The following is a 19,380-nucleotide window of genomic DNA, read 5'->3' as shown; positions in this document are numbered from 1 at the left end:
TATCATTTCACCTTACACATTATAAGAGCGTACACAGCATAAACACAAAAGTAGGGTTCTGATTGGCTGATTCAATTGTCTGACAATCATAACAACAAACCGACAATCTGATTGGCTGATAACGCGTCAAATGTTGGTCGGCGCAGAGTGGCGCTCATGAAGGGAACACAAAGCTCCCCGTATGTTGCTCATTAACAAGACGCTCTCGTCAATCACAGCTAACAAGTGCCGTACTTCTCTGGAAGCTACTCTGGAAGCTAGTGTAACACTTCATCATTTGATATGGAATAGAATAACTTGGTATATTAGTTGGCTATATTACTGCACACCATATGCCTAACCAAGAGTTAGGTTAACAATCATTCACTTTATTTCGCCTGGGTGTTGAAGGGGGGAAATGCTAAATACAAAACTGCTAAAAAAACATACCGTCCTAAGTCCAAATTAATAACACCCACGTGGCTCTATTTCAAAGAGTGTCAAATTGATACCTTGAAGTGTCATTATAAACAACTCCCACACTTCAGTTCATAGAAATAGAAATCCCAAGTGAACATTTACCTTGATGAGTATTAACATCATGTTTTAAACCTGTGTTGATCCGTGTAATGTCTACTCATGCATTTTAATGAAGACATATATAGAAGTGGTAATCTAATCAAATATTGAGTTCTTTAATATCAAATTTAGCAAAAACAAGTGCTTTCCAAGAATCAAGGTGTTGAAGTAGCATCCTTGCATTACATAAATAACAAAAAACAAAAACAACCAAGAAGATTAATAAATGTCATGTTTAAAGACTCATCAGTTTTTGACATTTGAAGGATTATTTTTTTAAACTTTGTGAAAAAGTAACATATTATACGAGTCTTATTGCACATGTTGCAAAAAAAAATCAATTCATATCTGAATAATAAAATTTAAATTAAGTTAAGAAGATGGCTTGGATGCTTCACTCTATAATTGAAGACCGAATTAAAAAGACTAGTTTGCGTATGACGACCAATCACGCCGCGTCTTTGCCCTGACATCAGACGCAAACTAGTCTTTTTAATTTGTTCTTCAATTATAGCAGGGCATAGGAGACACAAATAATATCAAAATCAAAGGATGCCGAACAGACAAAAATAATAACTAGACTTAGCTGTGGTCTAAGACCACGAACACAGCCGTGCTGTGACCCCTTAATGACCTTTGACCCCAAAATATATGAAAACCCCATAGACATTGGCTAATGTCAATGCACATTTGCACGTGGCATCACTATGCCATGTTATTTGTGGCAGAAGGGACATTTTGAAGGGTTTTCGTCTCAGACCGGAAGTGACCCCTTAATGACGTTGGACCTAAAATAAAAAAATACCACATATACACTGAGTAACCACAATTCATATATGAACATACCGTCACTGTCCTTCGCTTTTTCTTAGCTAATAAAATTTTTGAAGGTATTTCGCTTTTATACCGGAAGTGACCCCTTAATGACCTTTGACCCCAAATCTGTGTACACCCCAATGCCCCATATACACTGGGTAACACCAATGCATGTGTGCAAGTGGCGTCACTGTCCTACGTAATTTGTGGAAGATGCATTTTATAAGTATATCTATTTATACCGGAAGTGACCCCTTAATGACCTTTGACCCCAAATTAAAAAATACCACATATACACTGGGTAACCACAATTTATGTGTGCATATACCGTTACTGTTCTACATTTTCCCCAAATCTGTGTACACCCCATAGACACTAGGTAATTATAATACATGTGTGCAAGTGGCGTCACTGTCCTACGTAATTTGTGGGAGAAGATGCATTTTAAAGGTATTTCGTTTTTATACCGGAAGTGACCCCTTAATGACCTTTGATTCCACATAAAAAATATCACATATACACTGGGTTACTACAACTCATATGTCAACATACCGTTACTGGCCTATGTTTTGTTTAGCTAATAAAAATTTTGAAGGTATTTCATTTTATACCGAAGTGACCCCTTAATGACCTTTGACCCCAAATCTGTGTACACCACATAGACACTGGATAATATCAATGCATGTGTGCTAGTGGCGTCGCTGTCCTACGTAAGTTGTGGCAGAAGATGCATTTTTAGTTGAAATCACGTTTTTGACCCCTATGACCTCTGCGTGACCTTTGACCCCATGAGTTTCATGTAACTTGTAGGTGCACGGTGAATGATCATTGTGACTAAGTTAGGTCAAAATCGATGTAAGCATGTGAGTGCTAGAGCAATGTAAAAATTGACAGAAGAAAGAAGAAGAATTAGCTGTGGTCTAAGACCACGAACACAGCCGTGTTGTGACCCTTTAATGACCTTTGATCCCAAAATATATGAAAACCCCATAGACATTGGCTAATGTCAATGTATGCGCATGCTGCGTGGCATTACTTTGCCATGTTATTTGTGGCAGATGGGGCATTTTGAAAGTTTTTCGTCTCAGACCGGAAGTGACCGCTTAATGAACTTTGACCCCAAATCTGTGTACCCCCATAGACACTGGGTAATAACAATGCATGTGTGTAAGTGGCATAACTGTCCTGCGTAATTTGTGGGAGAAGATGTATTTTAAAGGTATTTCGTTTTATACCGGAAATGACCCCTTAATGACCTTTGACCCCAAATAAAAAATACCACATATACATTGGTTAAACACAATTCAATAGTGAACATACCATCACTCTCCTATGTTTTTCTTAGCTAATAAAATTTTTTGAAAATATTTCGATTTATACCGGAAGTGGCCCCTTAATGACCTTTGACCCCAAATCTGTGTACACCACATTGACACTGGGTAATAACAATGCATATGTGCAAGTGGTGTCACTGTCCTACGTAATTTGTGGGAGAAGATGCATTTTAAAGGTATTTCGCTTTTATTCGAAGCGACCCCTTAATGACCTTTGACCCCAAATAAAAAATACCACATATACATTGGGTAACTGCAACTCATATGTGAACATACCGTTACTGTCCTATGTTTTTCTTAGCAAATAAAAATTTTTGAAGGTTTTTCGTTTTATACCGAAGTGACCCCTTAATGACCTTTGACCCCAAATCTGTGTACACCCCATAGACACTGGGTAATAACAATACATGTGTGCAAGTGGGCCACTGTCCTACATAATCTGTGGAAGAAGATGCATTTTAAAGGTATTTCGTTTTATACCGGAAGTGACCCCTTAATGAGATTTGACCCCAAATACAAATGCCCACAAATACATTGGGTGACTGCAGATCATGTGTGAACATATCGTTACTGTCCCATGTTTTACTTAGCTAATAAAAAAAATGGAAGGTATTTCGCTTTATACCGGAAGTGACCCCTTAATGACCCTTGACCCCAAATCTGTGTACACCCCATAGACACTGGGTAATAACAATGCATGTGTGCAAGTAGCGTCTCTGTCCCACATAATTTGTGGAAGAAGATGCATTTTAAAGGTATTTCTTTTTATACCGGAAGTGACCCCTTAATGAGCTTTGACCCCAATTAAAAAAAATACCACATATACATTGGGTGACTGCAGATCATATGTGAACATTCCGTTACTGTGCTATGTTTTACTTAGCTAATAAAAATTTGTGAAGGTTTTTCGTTTTATATACCGGAAGTGACCCCTTAATGACCTTTGACCCCAAATCTGTGTACACCACATAGACACTGGGTAATAACAATCCATGTGTGCAAGTGGGGTCGCTGTCCCACGTAAGGTGTGGGAGAAGATGCATTTTGAGTTGAAATCACGTTTTTGACACCTATGACCCCTGCGTGACATTTGACCCCACGAGTTTCATGTGACATGTAGGGGCACGGTCAATGATCATTGTGACCAAGTTAGGTCAAAATCGATGTAAGCATGTGAGTGCTAGAGCAAATGTAATGGTTGACAGAAGAAGAAGAAGAAGAAGAAAGAAAGAAAGAACCTGTAAGAAAAAAGACACAGCCGTGACTAACGTCACGGCTGTGTAATTTAACAACAGAGAGGAAAATTCAAGTGAACACTAGAGAGGTATATAATAAATTGTCACATTAAAATACAACATACCTTATTTTCTTTTTACTTCTTATCGGTCCCCATATTCTTGTTTATTCTCATGCATCAGATCAGATTTTTTTACTTACGTTAATCATATTTCATTTGCAGAGTTTGCAACTCACAATTTGGGAACTACTAGGTAATGCTTATGTAGTTGGAAATTATTGCCAAGTTTTGAAGTTCATGCTTTTTGTAGGTTTGTCAGTTCAGAACAAAAACTTTAAAACCCAACAAAATAATTTTGCCTCCTAATATGTAGAATATTGAAAGCACAAATGAAAGAAACCACTTTGAAAATTGTAAATATCATGAACAATATTATTAAAATACCCCACTAAATATAGCTAATAAGATGAGAGCTTTCGGAAGTGTAACATCCCTTTATTAGTCCTTGCACTCCATTTCAATTCTCTTACCATTTGCTAATAAATTTGGTACCGACACAGCTCTGTATAATCTTCATCATCTCATCACGGTTTGTAACATCAACAGGTTTGCTGTAAAGAAAAGAGAAAAATGGTATTAAAATCTGATTACGATGAATTGATATGGTCAATTTGTACCAATCGGTATATTTTGCTAGAGAACCCATACATTTTCAGACATAACAATGCGCCCTCTTACACACATGCATTCGCTCACAAAATTATCAGTGACCATATTCCACTAAGAATTTCCTGTTATTAGTACTGAATATAATATAATATAATATAATATAATCTATAATATAATAAATACCCTCTCAAAATGACCATTTTAGTGCTTATTATGAGGTCTGATGGGCTATTCCATTTGAAATCCATACACCCCCATGGAATGGCATGGCCTTAAATCTCCCACACAGGGAGTGTAGATTTCAAATTGCGTCCCCCTTTCAGTTAGCTCTATTTGAAATTCAAATTTGTACTGGATGCAATTCATAATGTTCTGTATGGAAGTTGGAGTGACAATCATGCGAATGAATATGCCAGATTGCCAAAGACTTCCAATGGTTAGTCTAGCACACCGTGAACATCTGTGATCTACAGGATAACTCCAAGAGCACAGACTGAAGAGAAAGTGTGCAAACACTTGTCAATGGATTTCCTCTACATGTCATTCATATGCAATCATGATCACTGTTGCATAATTTGACTGCAATTCCTCTGCTGTGTGGGAGGAGTATTGGATAGACATAAGCTTAAAGCTCTGAAGTGACAACTAGTGTGAATTTGTAGGGGGCGGTTTCTTATGGTGTTATTCACCTTCCGACCACTCCATAAATTTGTTACCTTATCTACTGCTTATACTAATTCTGTCATGAGCTGAAAGCAATAGTGCCCTCTATAGATCGACATAGATACTGGGTACTGGCAATGCTGCCCTCTATAGATCTAGATAGATACTGGGTACTGTATGTGAAATTTTTTGAGCTCAAGTTAATCATTACTTTATTTTATTTATGACATATTTATAGAGGCTAGTCTATCATTACTGACAGAGCATTGCTTTCCATATGTGCCCTTTTGGGATGTAACCAAGATAAACTGGGCAAGTCTGGGGTTTTCACCCCTACACTTCAAAATTTTTGATTTTTGATTTAAACTACTTCAGTGGCTAGCACTGCTTTCCAAGCAGGCCCTCGTGCATAAAGTGAGATATTGACCAGATTTAAACTGGCTGCGATATACAGGTATTCTAAATGAATCACGGAGAGAGCAATTCATACTTTCACAAGTCAATATCCCAGCAAGTTGCCACCACTGGAAATTGAACCAGAGCCTTCATACACCATGCTCTCCTTGAGAGCACTTTAAATACATTTCTCAGCTCACAAGCACAGTACCTACCTGCATTTTTCTTTCATCATTTGCACCATATCTTCCATAGCTTGCTTATAGGCACTGATAATTACTGTCGGGTGCATCTGTTGTTCCAAGAATGGTTCAGCTACAGCCATCATCTCTCCAGCTAGGCAATAGAAAGTCAAGAACAAATACGGTTATTTATATTAGCACAATAGTTTTACCCTGCATGTTCTTGCATTTTTGCATTCCATTTTTGAATTTTAGTTATTGCAAGAACCTGCATACATTATTGGATTAGCAACATCTCTTCCTGGACTGGCCTCAGACCACTGGAACACCACAGAGCTGCCCAAAATATACAGCTGTGGAGAGAAATCATTTCATGTGCATCCGCAATGGCGCCCCAACGACCAGCCTGGTGAATGGACACATAGACGTAGCAGAAAGTTATAAGCCTTTCAAAACGGTCAATTTCTTTATAATATCTTTGTGAAGGTTGTCATGAATTTCTTACATTCACCAAAAATGTCACTTATTACCTTCTGACATTCAAATAGTTTGGACATTGGCCACCTCAAAACTTACTTTATCTAGGTATTGGAAAAATGTTTGTCACTCTATTCAGATCATAAGAGAGTATATTGGTGCCTACTTTTATTATACTCATCAGCTGTGCACTACATAGCATTAACAACTCCACTTAGTACAAGAGCGGTTAGGAAGCAAAAGCACAGTGCTAAAATTGCCCACTTAGCATTGTTTATATCACTTGAAATCATGCATTCCACTAGCAAGGAACACTTCATTTAAGCTAATGGTTTATTTAATGGTTTATTCCACCATATACAGTACACATACAGTTATGTTGGGGTTAATGATCTACTTTCAAACTAAGAACATGAACAATGTGTAGCTCCTTCAGAACAACAAAAACAGCAGTGTTATTGTTTTCCATATTACAACAAGGAAACATTTAAAAATGCATTTTTCCACGGCTTAGCTGGCAACCCGTATTTTGGTCGATCCTTCATGTAATTATTTTGTGTAATCTAATCCTAACTCTAACCCTAACCCTAAGCCTAATCATAACCCTAATCCTAACCCTAATCCTAACCCTAAACTAACCCTAACTCTAACCCTAACCCTAATTTCGTGTAAAATTACATGAAGGAATAACCCGTATTTTGGATAGGCAATCGTGAACTTGGACAGCCTGAAAAATGCCTAGGCCATCAATAATCCATCTGATAAAAATCCCTGATGATACAAATTTTTAGTAGAATTTCAAATAAAGAACTTCAAGCCCCTAAATGTCTACAATGTATAAGAATGCAGTTTCTTAGGCTGGCACAGTGTGGGTAAGATGTGTTATTATCCATCTCCACCAATCTATGATTTTTCAATACATTCAATTGGACTAGAAAAAACCGGGATATTCAAAATGCACAGCCCATTGCATGACTACATAGACTGATGTACTGTGATAACATGGCAATAAACTTGATGAAATCCTCAGGAGATTAGACCATATCAAACTTCTCAGAACTGAGATACAGGATTCAAATCAGAAATAAGAGGGAGTATGGCAAAAACAGAAGAAAGCCTGGAGAATGCCCACAATGAAATTAGAGGTATGAAATCGCAACTTCACAAGATGACTATAAGTAATATGATGAAACAACTAAGAGCCCACTTTAAAAAGGAGGTCATCTACAACACGCTGTACAGCTTCAAATATAACCTTATTTTTATGGGTATACCAGGAGATGATAATAACAGATAGGACACTGAACAGGTTCGGAGTGAATTCTGGAGCTCAAAGCTAGATATAAATGATTCATCATACATTTACTTAGCCGATGTAAACCACATGAGAAATATGAATACTGGAAACCTCAGGAATAGAGTATACCATATACCACATTTTTATATTGATAATCAATACAAAGATCCTGGTCCAGAGTCTAATCTCATCACATTCACTATATCATGATCCAGTCAAATTGACTGGCCAAAAAATTGTATAAATGGCTTTCTTAGTGTAGATGTTAAAAGGTAGCAACACACACCCGCTCACTTGATGCCTAATTAATCAATCTGTGTTTAAAACTTTAAAATGTGAGAAATGATTGATTGGTTTTTGGATTATACCAACTGTTTTGGGAACCATAGGAATAGGGAAATGGTCATTTTGAAAAACACAAGGGAGCCATTACTGAAATGACTTTGTTGAGCCCAGTCGTATGTGGGCAATAATCTGATTGAAGGACTGATTCATTGAATCATTCCGACACCTGCTCTGTTAGTGCAATCTTGATGGTGTCATAATATCGGTCTACCTGACACTGATATGTCTAATGTAAACCAACCCGGCCCCAATCAATGGGCTTCTCACAATAGTTACAGATGGTTTTACTGTTTAACTGACACAAGCTTCAATAACATACCAAGCAAAGAAACAAATATCACTTTCCATTTCCACTACATAAGAAATTATGCCAAATATAACAATAGCACTTTAACTCAATTGCCAGATGTGAACTTGATTTCTTTTTCTTCAGCATGGTATCTTGGATCTGTGATTTTAAGGAAATAGGATAGTTATTCAACAGAATACAGGCTGTTTTTTTCACTGATATTATCTTGGGCCTGAGATTTTAAAGTTGGACATGCCATTTTTAAGAAAACTGATATTGATTCCCAACACGTCAATCATTCAGCTTCAAAACATTAATATAATAAGATGAGCCTCACAAATACACCAATTTCTGACGGCCATTGGAGATGAGATACACGTGTAGAAAATGTGGCAGTACAATATGAGCCATTTTTAACATGGTTTGAGCTGTGAAAATTGCATTTGAGCTACAAAAAACTGTACTGATGATATTCAGAAGAGCTGTCAGTATGACATAGCAGCATTTGGAAGAGCTATGAATCACACTCCTGAGGAGTTTCATACAAGCTTTTTGAAGAGGAAACTAAAGCTCTGACTTCAACAACCAACTTTGAACTTTGGACAAGAATTGGATCAATATTTGACTATGAGGACCTGCAAGGACCTTCCACCAATGGATCATGTAAACTGCACTCCGACCCACATTTAAACTCCATACATTTACACAGCTCTCACTGAATACAACTTGCAGGTGATTGGCTGGTGATTGGCTGCAAGAGGTCATAACTGACATGTGTGATGACGTTGAGTTATTAGAGTTACTGTTATTAATGGATACCGATGAAATGACAGGTAAAGTATGCTGTACATTCCACCTGCACTATTTCTATTTGATAAGATGGTAGGACTTTCTTCTACTCAAGACTATACTGTCTGCCCTATCTCTATGTTCATGATTAGCAAACTCATTTGGTTTCATATACTGGCTTTATTACACCTGTGTTAATGTGCCTTTCTACATCCTAACATTTGTACACATTAAAATTTTTTTTTATTCAAAGCTTTCAAAGGTTGCGACAGTATTCATTAATGTTTTTGTGACATCATTTAGAAAAAGAGGGAAAAGCCAGCTTATAAAACCCAACATATAGCCTACACCTAATGCCCTAAGGTACCATTTACACTGCATTGCATGAATACGCAACCATTGATTCAAGAAAATTGGACATCTTAAATATGCTGCTTTTATGACAGGGGCAAAATCTTTAAAAAATTCATGACACACATAAAGCTTTCTAGCCCAGTGCTATTTACAATACACATTAACAGAGTGAACAGTGCAGGACCTGAAATACTCCTGACAGCACTCCAAAACACATGTACCAAAAGATCAACGACTTCCTGTTAACAAAACTAGTTTGGCTAGTGGGGAGAGGGGGACAAAAGGTAGGATTTTTGTAAAGTGGATACATTGATGTTGAAAATGATGAATTTTCAACAACATTGCATGGTTCCATTATATGCATTATATGCAGGGGAGGAGAGGGTTAGCCTTGTAACAAAACTAGTTTGATTTATAGGACATCTGTTGATCTGTTCCCTACAAATTGTGTAGTTTTTATGATTCAATCCCCAAATCCAACAATAGACTAAATCCTTTTTCACCTACAACTGCGCATGTCTTTGTGTTATGCTTGAAGTGACGACTACCGTTCGTATCATGTGTGACTTTGGTCATGCACCATGGCATGATTTCCTATTGGCCTCTGTGTTTTACCACCTTGTTCTGACACAATTGCGCACTGAGTTCTAAAAATATGTGCTCACCAACAAATGCCATCAAAGGGTCAATTTGGACACAACTGCCCAGTCTGCATCCCCAAGATTCTGGGGAAAGTTCAATACTTTTTAAACACATAAATCTCTCAGTCTTCACCCCAGAAAATTGACAAATAAAGGTGGCAGTCTAAATGCAACCATGGGATTTATATCTATCTATTCAGTGAGTATTCACTCCTGAATTAACATCTTACCGAGAATGATAACTGATGTAGTACCATCGCCGACTTCCTCATCTTGGGTGCGGCTGATTTCAATCATAGACTTGGCTGCTGGATGTTGCACAGTGATCTATACAAATGTATAATGAAATAATAATGATAGCAATGTTAATGTTGCACTGCCAACCACTACAATGTACAATATCAGATTTGTTTATTACATTACATAAATACATATAGAAATTCATATTATGTCTCTCAATTTATGTTATAGCATTTCAAATGTATTCAATTTGTTTCCATCAAAATCGGCAGAAATACTGAAATAGAAAAACATAATGACAGAAAAGCAAGAAAAGGGGGAATTCCCGTTTCACTTTTACAATAACAAATAAACAGACAAGACTAACATGCAAAGAAAACACATAAATATAATTGGTCTCAACAACATTTGAACTCAATTTTTTAATTAAATCTGGAAAACGATGTTTGATAAGTTTTAAAGGTGATGATCAAGGGCCTCACACAACTTGGTATGGGAGCATGGTCCACATGTACATGGGCTGAAGGAAGTACAATAGCCAGTGAGAGAAATGGCAAGTATAGTGCTACACAAAGAAAATGGTGTCAAGTGCAGAGAGATAAATAAAGATGTATTTTCCCAGGATGTAACTACATTGTATGACTACATGTAGAGGCATATTCGCCCTTCGCACAGATCCTCCAAGAGTGCATTTTAATTTCTCACGCTTTTCTAGTAAACGTGACAGAAGGCTTTTATGCAGTAATCAAAGCATGCGTTTGACAGGTGTATACACACACAACACACACTTTGCGGGTAGAAGCTTGTGTTGAGGGTCAATAGGTACTGGATATTAAGGTGAGCAACTTCAATCTTGACAGGCAGCCAGTGAAGCTATTCAGGATCGGGGGGCTATGATGGTCAATTACATGAAACTTCCTGTGCGGGTGCATAATTTATCTAGATGGTTAACTTCAAGAGGCTTCTTGTTAATCAAGCTTTTATGCGGACCAAGAGCTACATGTTGCCACATCGTCCTCATTCGCAACACCTAATTTCAACCTTGGTCAAGCGATATACCTTCTCAGGACCTCATGTGTAATCTACTCATCAATTCATTTTTAAATATTGTCAACTGAAATTTCTAAAAAGGGACATGCGGAGATTTTGTTCTCACTCTCTCAATGAGCTATTCCATTTTAAATTCATACACCATAGTACACCGAGTATATCGGAGGTATATATTTCATATGGAATCACATATTCAGGTAACCTCACTTGATATTCACTCCCTGAATGGAACACTTAATGTTCACACTCCCTCTATGGAACAAAAACTCACATCTTCCATAGGGGGACTCTAGATTTCAACTAGAACAGCCCATTTTTAATACTTAATGTTTACCACCTAGGGTAGTAAAATGAATATGAAGGAATAAAATTTTCATGAAATCAGAAAGCTTCCGGTTCCTACATGTGCAAATTTTTCCCAGTGGCACAAAAAACAAAGAAAAAAGGATAGTGTGATTGAGGTAGCTGAATTTTAAAACCATTTTTAATATACTTGTGCAAAGATATGGCTGAAGTTGCTGCACATGTGTATTTTTTATGGTCCCAGAGACCTACTCATGCTAAGTGATCACTTTGAAAATGTTCAATATGGCAAAGTATTTCGCAGGTAGATCCCCTCTCATCTTAAGTGATCACATTCAAGAGCCTGGTAGGCCACCAACTTCATTTTGCCTAGCATTAAGCTGATGGTGACTACTACTTTAATGCTCTGCATGCTAGGCATAGATGTTTTCATAATATCAAAACCTACCGTAAGAACCAGGCTTGTTTGTACTCATCTTAATGCATTTTTCATGCTGATTCCAAATATGGACATGAAAATTTACAATTCTTAAATTTTGAGTTTTAAAAATTGTTTTGAAACTTGTGGTCTGCAGTTGACACCCGCGTGGAGAGTTAAATGTGACTTTAAAAAAACATTTTGCTTTTTGTTGGTTAAAACAAATGCACATACACACACACCCACACAAACACCCCTACATAACATAAAGAGGTTGTTTCTTTATAATACTATTATTCATGTTGGCAGCAGGCAGAAGATCATCTATTTTTCTTATGAACTGAAATTAGTACAATTAAATTGTTGGAAAAAAATAAAGTCCTTGAAGTAATAATACCTTATTAGTATGTTTGAAATACCGATAGTATACCCGAAGATGTTAAGACAGTGTTGTAGATGTAATTAATTAAATTGCTCCCATGCTTCCCACTAAGTACTGGGAAGAGTAAGTGCAGCCATTGGTTAATCAAGGTAATTGGTGCTAACAACCTACTCCCTGCATCACTTGCTATGGCGTCTATATATTGTGTCTAATGGAAGAGGGTTTAAAAATATGTAAAAAGCTTGAAATAGTATGATGCACTACTAAAGCTAATCATACAAATTTGTAACATGGAACAGCTACTGGTCTTTTTACAACTTGCCGAGGCATTTACCTTCTGCAAACAATATTCTTATTTTAATATAACCAATTCAATTCAAAAGCATTTGTGACACGATCAAGGGAAATGAGTCCGATGTCGCTAATATTGATTTTGAGATATTGGCAAAGAAAGTGCTAAAATTCTTTTGTTTTATATTGTTTTCAGCGATTGATAAATTGATGTAACTTTGCAAAGAAAAGTTGTATCAACATGGGGTTTTCAGTTTCAGAAAGCTCTAAAACTTATTTTCGAGCAGGGTCGACATGTGGCTCATTCCCCTTGATCATGTCTTGGCTTGCTGTATTTTTTGACTCCTAGATGTAATGTCCATGGCTTATACTGTATTACACTAAAAAGCCAATTTTCAATAATATCTATTTGTCTGTCTTCCTCCTTGTACGTTTGTTTGTTACCTACCTCTCTGAGGATAGCATTTCCATCGTTTGTCATGACAATACCTCCCATAGGATCCATCAACATCTGTAAGGAAACAAAAAAAATAATAATTTATTAGGTCTTGAAGTTCTTCATATTAGTTATTCAAAATAGACTGGAAATTGATATTGGTACAGATTTGTCAAACTCCAAAATGTCACTTAGAGATTTTAAAAAAAATCCAAAATCTTAACATTCCCAAAATCTATGTAACTGACTCCATCATGTGATATCTAAAATCTAGGGAACACTTTTATGAGACACACTCTAGTACAGGTATTATATCAATTCATGTTGCAAAACATTCAACTCAACCCCCTGTGTGGTTTTTCTTTCCCACTCTCATCAAATTTCTTATTATCATATCAAGTACATGGAAACCACTTTGGATACAGGAGAGAGTGTAACACTTCTTCAGGCAGTAAGTCATTGAACTATTGGGTGTATTAGGTGGGCAATATAAGGTTGTCATTTTTTAATTTGGGTGTTTTTTAGCTGTGTGCAATTAAAAACAGCCATATTTTGGTCAAAGGATTGATTTTTTTCAAAATATGTTTACAAAAATGTTCAGATTTTTTAATGATTTTTCAAACTTTCAGTAATTTCTAAGTGTCATTTGGCATCTTCCAGAAAATGATAATACAAAAAAACAACCACGCGCCTCTGCTTTGCAAGTCTGTCCACCTGTAAGTTAAACAGGTGTTTTGTTGTTGCCTAAGAGCAAAATACATGTACACACTTTCATAGTCAAGTGTAGCTGGTACTTCACAACGGTGCCACTACCTTTTAACCTGCTATTCACATTCTGCACACACTGTTAGAAGAGGTTTGGTATTTTGTATTTGACATAGAAATGCAAATTATACAAGTTGTATGAAGATAAAAATTATCATAATTGTAATAAAATATGTATTTTGTTGAAATAAGTAACTTTCGCAGACAAAAAAAAAAAAGCAGGGAAGATATTTTTGTTTTTTTTAAATTGTGAAAAATTCTGTATGTTAAAAAAAAGAAAACTACCATAACACTTATTTCAGTTTGTTTTGACTGCTAAGTGTACAATCAATGCACTCTTCATTGCTAATAACAAGACCTGTTTATTTTTCCCCGCCATCACTCCATCCAGTATTATCTATTCCCCTATGGCAATGTAACCAACACAATTATCATTTGCCCTCATTTATCCTCCCAATTCCAATACATTCAGCTCCTCACATCCTGACCATTTATCTACATACACTACACTCTGCCACACATTAACAATCCCTAACCTCCGACAAACAACCGATGAAAATTAATTAACAATACATTACAACCCCCCTACTTCTAATGTAAAATGGTAGAGTCCCTGCCCGGCTGGTTCAAAACCATCAGAACTGAAATTCAAAGAATATATATATACATGTGTATCTCACTACCTGCACGTGAAGCATGGCATGAATTGCCACTTGAGATACATATTTTTGTGGACAAATAGACTTTGAACTCTATAATGATCATATGTTTTGATCATCGTTCATCAGCAGAAATTCCACTTGAAGTATAAATCCAAAAAATTTGCATCCGTATTAAAGCTGTGTAGGATAGTATCCCTATTGGATTTCATAATGAGGTTTGAACGGCGAAGCCAGCCCTGGAGCTATTATGTCAGCTGATTAACTTGCGATTATTTGCTTTGTCGATCGGTCAACATTTAGTGAGGAAAAAAAATCTACTATCAGGTGGTGATAGGAGTGGAAGCTATTTCTAACCAGGTGTTCAAGGAATATAATATGGACTTGTATGCGTTGGGAATGAATATTTAGCAACAAATCATGTTGTGCTGTGCTGCACATAAGGCTTTATTTCATAACAGCATAGAAAGTTACCAACCAGGTAAGTGCAAGTGTACTCTCATCTTCAAATATTTTCATGCCCAGGCTAAGTTCACAAACCTGTTATAAGCAATAGTTTGACCATGTGCATGCATTCTGGGTATCATAACTCATCTACAAAAGGTTAATATCACAGTGCTCTTAAAAATGTGAATTACATTATAGAAACGTTGGAGGTGATGCGTTTCAGATATACATTTTTGTATCATAACATACATGTTTGTTTCTACTGGCGCGGTTATTATTAGTGGATTGATCAGTGTAATTGCTCATTTTAATTATTTCTTGTTCAATTCCTCAAAGCTCTCAAACACAGTAAGTACCACGTGCTCAGCTGCACTTAAGGGAAATATAGTATACTATCCAACAATTAGTCAATTAACAATGTAGCTTTCTCCTCCTACCACTGACCATCAATGTGAAGTATGCATTCTGTCAAAGTGTCAATTTTCGTGTTGCATTTATTTTTGCGCTTTTTATAGTCCAAGCTGCTACCACAAAAATAACAACATTCAAACATATTCCTTTTGTGTATAGGTCAATGTAAGGAAGCTTGGAATGGTGGATTTAAAAACTGTTTTAAACAAGACATTTTGTTCAAAATTGACAAAGTGCGAAAAATAATGCTTGTGAAAATTTCCACTTTTATATAATAGCCATGAAAAACAAATTACTTTTCCATTCTCTGACCAGTATCTAGGCAACCACTGCTACGGAATTCAGAATGTAAACTCGGTATAACAAATGTCCAGAGTTCTGGTACGCTCTGTAATCACGAACGCATGACCTGAGCGCGATGTACATGATAAGAATGACTCCTAAGAAACCTGTTGCATGCAAAAGGTCGAAGTTGCAAACGCTTGTTATGCTTAACGCGCAGCAAATAAGGTTGAATCTTTATTATATGTAGTTTAACATGTTTGGTTGTATTTAAACACCTACTTCGTGACTTTTTGAACTAGCTGCAAAACTAAATATGTTGACATTTACCAGATTAAGAATGAGACGACTGCATCCTGGCATCACAGGATGATGAATTTGTTAATGAAATAAAAACAAAACCAAAATGCAGTATGCGAGTTGAATGCATGATGTGGCATGATGGATAATGGCTTGTATTATTTTTTAATGACATTGGTAGTAGCTAGCTACTAAAAGACACAATGCACAATGCGGTAGGGCTTGTTATGTGTGTATGTTTCACACAGCTTAGGCATTATGTAACAATCTCGAGTTACTTGCTGTCTATGAAAGGTTGCAACTCTTTCATGCACGGACAGTTTCATTTGTCTTTTTAGATGTTGATGACAAAGTTCTCTTTTGTTGGAAAATCAGACACTGCTCATGTTGTATCAAATTTACAAACCCATAACCCATTCACACTTGTATGCAGAGATGCAAGTGGCTTTTAACTGATCACACTGCACAAAATGATCTGAAACATGCAATAGCATTATTAAACTTGTCAGTCTTCCCATCCTCCTAATTCATGTATTCAAAATCAAAATTTGTACTATAGTTTGTGCGGCTTATAATTGGCAAAAAAAACCTCTTAACACCGTGTTATGATATAGAATGGCATACACGCAGTTGGACGCAGCACTTATACTAGTTCTGCGCACTGGTGCACTTATGTGAATTTACGCGAGTGTAAGTTGGAACTTTATTGACATGCACAGTAACAAAAACAAATAATTTTTGCCTATTATAAAATAAGCTGAACAAATTATAACTAAAGCCGAGGTTACATTTTCTCCCAATGTCAGCATAGTCCATTTGAGTTAACTGTGTAAATTCATTAGGCTTGGTTATTCTGATCATCAATATGTAAAATATATATGCTCTGATACCTAAAAATATTCATAATATCTAGCAATTTAGGCTATTATATTTATGCTACATGTATATTCTGCTGATAGCATTTAGGCTATTATTTATATTATCTACTGCTGATAGCAATTTAAGCTATTATATTTATGCTATCTACTGCTGATAGCAATTAGGCTATTATTTATGATATCTACTGCTGATAGCAATTAGGCTATCATTTATGATATCTACTGCTGATAGCAATTAGGCTATTATTTATGATATCTACTGCTGATAGCAATCTAGCCCATTATATTATTTATGCTATCTATCTACTGCTGATAGCAATTAGGCTATTATTTACACTATCTACTGCTGATAGCAATTTAGGCTATTGTATTTATGCTATCTACTGCTGATAGCATTTGGGCTGTTATTTATGTTATCTACTGCTGATAGCAATTAAGCTATTATTTATGCTATCTACTGCTGATAACATTTAGGCTGTTATTTACAACTAATGATAGCAATTTATGCTATTATTTATACTATTCACTGCTGATAGCATTTAAGCTATTACTTTATACCATCCAAATACTGCCAATATCAATTAATTCCAGGTAATAATGCAAATACTCTAGTTGCTGACAGCTGTCTTAACCCCCTGAGCACTACCTACCGATATAACATTGCCTCTGATTGGTCAATTACATGATATCTTCAATTTAATCACCAATCAGTTGGAGCTTTGCAAATAATTCACCCCAATTTTTTGTATGGTGAAATCATTCTAACAATGTTGCCGATTGGTCCAATAGATAATGAAAACTTCTTTTTGACCAATCGGCAGATAGTTCTCATGGGGTTAAATTATACACAAAATATATTGAACATGTCATAATAAAAGTACTCTTTCTAATGACAAAGCAACAGAATTCATACAATTTTCTTTAAGTGTTAAGTGTGGAAGTCATAAATGACCATTTGGTGAAAGATGTGCTCCATGTCAGACAACTCATCTTTCAATATGTGCTCATATTTTGACTACTGCTCTCAACAAAAGATAATACTTCTATTGCAAATTGATGCTATCTACTACTGATAGCAATTAGTGTTTAACAACTGCTGATAGCATAAACCTTTGTAAGACCCAGTCTGCTAAATTACATTTGAATTTTCCTCAGTACTGTTACAGGTTTTTCCACCTCTCTGTTTATTTTTAATCAATAAAATTAGCATTTTAACCTGTTGACCTATTACCTGTAATTACAGAATAAATATTTATGGTCTAGCATCACATAGCATTAAACAGCTACTAAATATTTCAATCACCCTTCAATTATAAACGAAGCCCACATGATCAACACATTATGAACGCTGCTATTGGCGCTACATAAAGTTACACACACAACACATTCAGGCAGACGAAAATGCAATGTTTTATTCAACAACCCATTAGAGTTGGTATTTGTTCAAATAATGCTATATCCCAACACATTTGCACGGCTACTTTAACTTAATGCAAAGATTACTTTTCAGCGGTTACCGCTTCAATTTTCATGACATTTAAAGTTGATTGGCAACGGAAATGGAATACCATTTTTAAAGAGACAGAATGTTAACTCTGCAACTGATACCATTCTGGCAATGAAGGTAATTCAGGCAAACAAATTCTTGCACCAGTATTAACAAGTGAGAAAAGAATGTTGTAAGATACTTATCCAATTCTTAACGGAAAGACAGATTATGTACAACAGGACCTCCAGCAGGATTCCCACAGGATTATTTGTCAACTAAAGAGGACCAGGTTAGGAGTTGCTTTATTAAATATTTACACTTGTCAGTAAATTCAAGCTATAGTACATTCTCACCAAATATAAACCAGTAAGGTAAACAGTTACTTCTCTAAGAAATTTACAAGAACCTTGTTGGTTTTGAAATGAAGAGTACTGTTGCTATATTTTTCATACCAAAATGTTCACAAAGTTGCTAGGTTGTTAAGTAACACATAAGAAATGATTCAGAAAGCTATGTACAGCAGTTCATCATAAGAGCAAATCTCCTAATTTGACTTCTTAATTTTGGCATGAAACTCCATCTAGGCAAGTGCTCACTATAAGCTAAATCAAAGTCTATCTGTGACTTCATAACTAAAATAATGAAAGATGTAGCCATTATTAAAGGTAAGAGGGAGAAATATTGATTCATCTGTGCAAGCTTACTATTGGGAGAAGGTATTTGCTTTTCTTCGACAAAGGTCATTGTGTGTTAACAAGCCTGAAATTCAACATCATGTTACTATTCAAAAGTACCGTAACAGAAATTTTGAGCCATGAAGAAGCTTCAACCTGTATTCTACTGTTTCAAAAATGGTACAGATTTGGGATTGTGTGGCTTTTTTGGTTCCCCTAAAAAATGTCTCTGGTTATATTTTAAATGACCTACATTGTATACACCTAATTCCCTTATTGGATCTTAACCCTGAGCTGACCTACTACTG

General features: G+C 36.0%; 1 protein-coding gene across 1 annotated transcript in view; it reads right to left on the bottom strand.

The window, feature by feature from the left end:
* The window catches only part of LOC140158791 (T-complex protein 1 subunit gamma-like), a 94,571-nt gene that overhangs the window by 44,740 nt on the left and 30,451 nt on the right, over positions 1-19,380 (bottom strand). The window contains exons 4-7 of the mRNA XM_072182006.1: positions 13,180-13,242; positions 10,278-10,374; positions 5,889-6,009; positions 4,476-4,556 (exon numbers count right to left, since the gene is read on the bottom strand). Of these exons, the coding sequence (XP_072038107.1) occupies positions 4,476-4,556; positions 5,889-6,009; positions 10,278-10,374; positions 13,180-13,242 (362 nt within the window). The remainder of the gene's footprint in view (positions 1-4,475; positions 4,557-5,888; positions 6,010-10,277; positions 10,375-13,179; positions 13,243-19,380) is intronic.

The sequence above is a fragment of the Amphiura filiformis genome, chromosome 8 (genome assembly GCF_039555335.1).
Source record: "Amphiura filiformis chromosome 8, Afil_fr2py, whole genome shotgun sequence".
Lineage (NCBI taxonomy): Eukaryota > Metazoa > Echinodermata > Ophiuroidea > Amphilepidida > Amphiuridae > Amphiura > Amphiura filiformis.
This window is presented reverse-complemented; position numbering and strand designations above follow the sequence as displayed.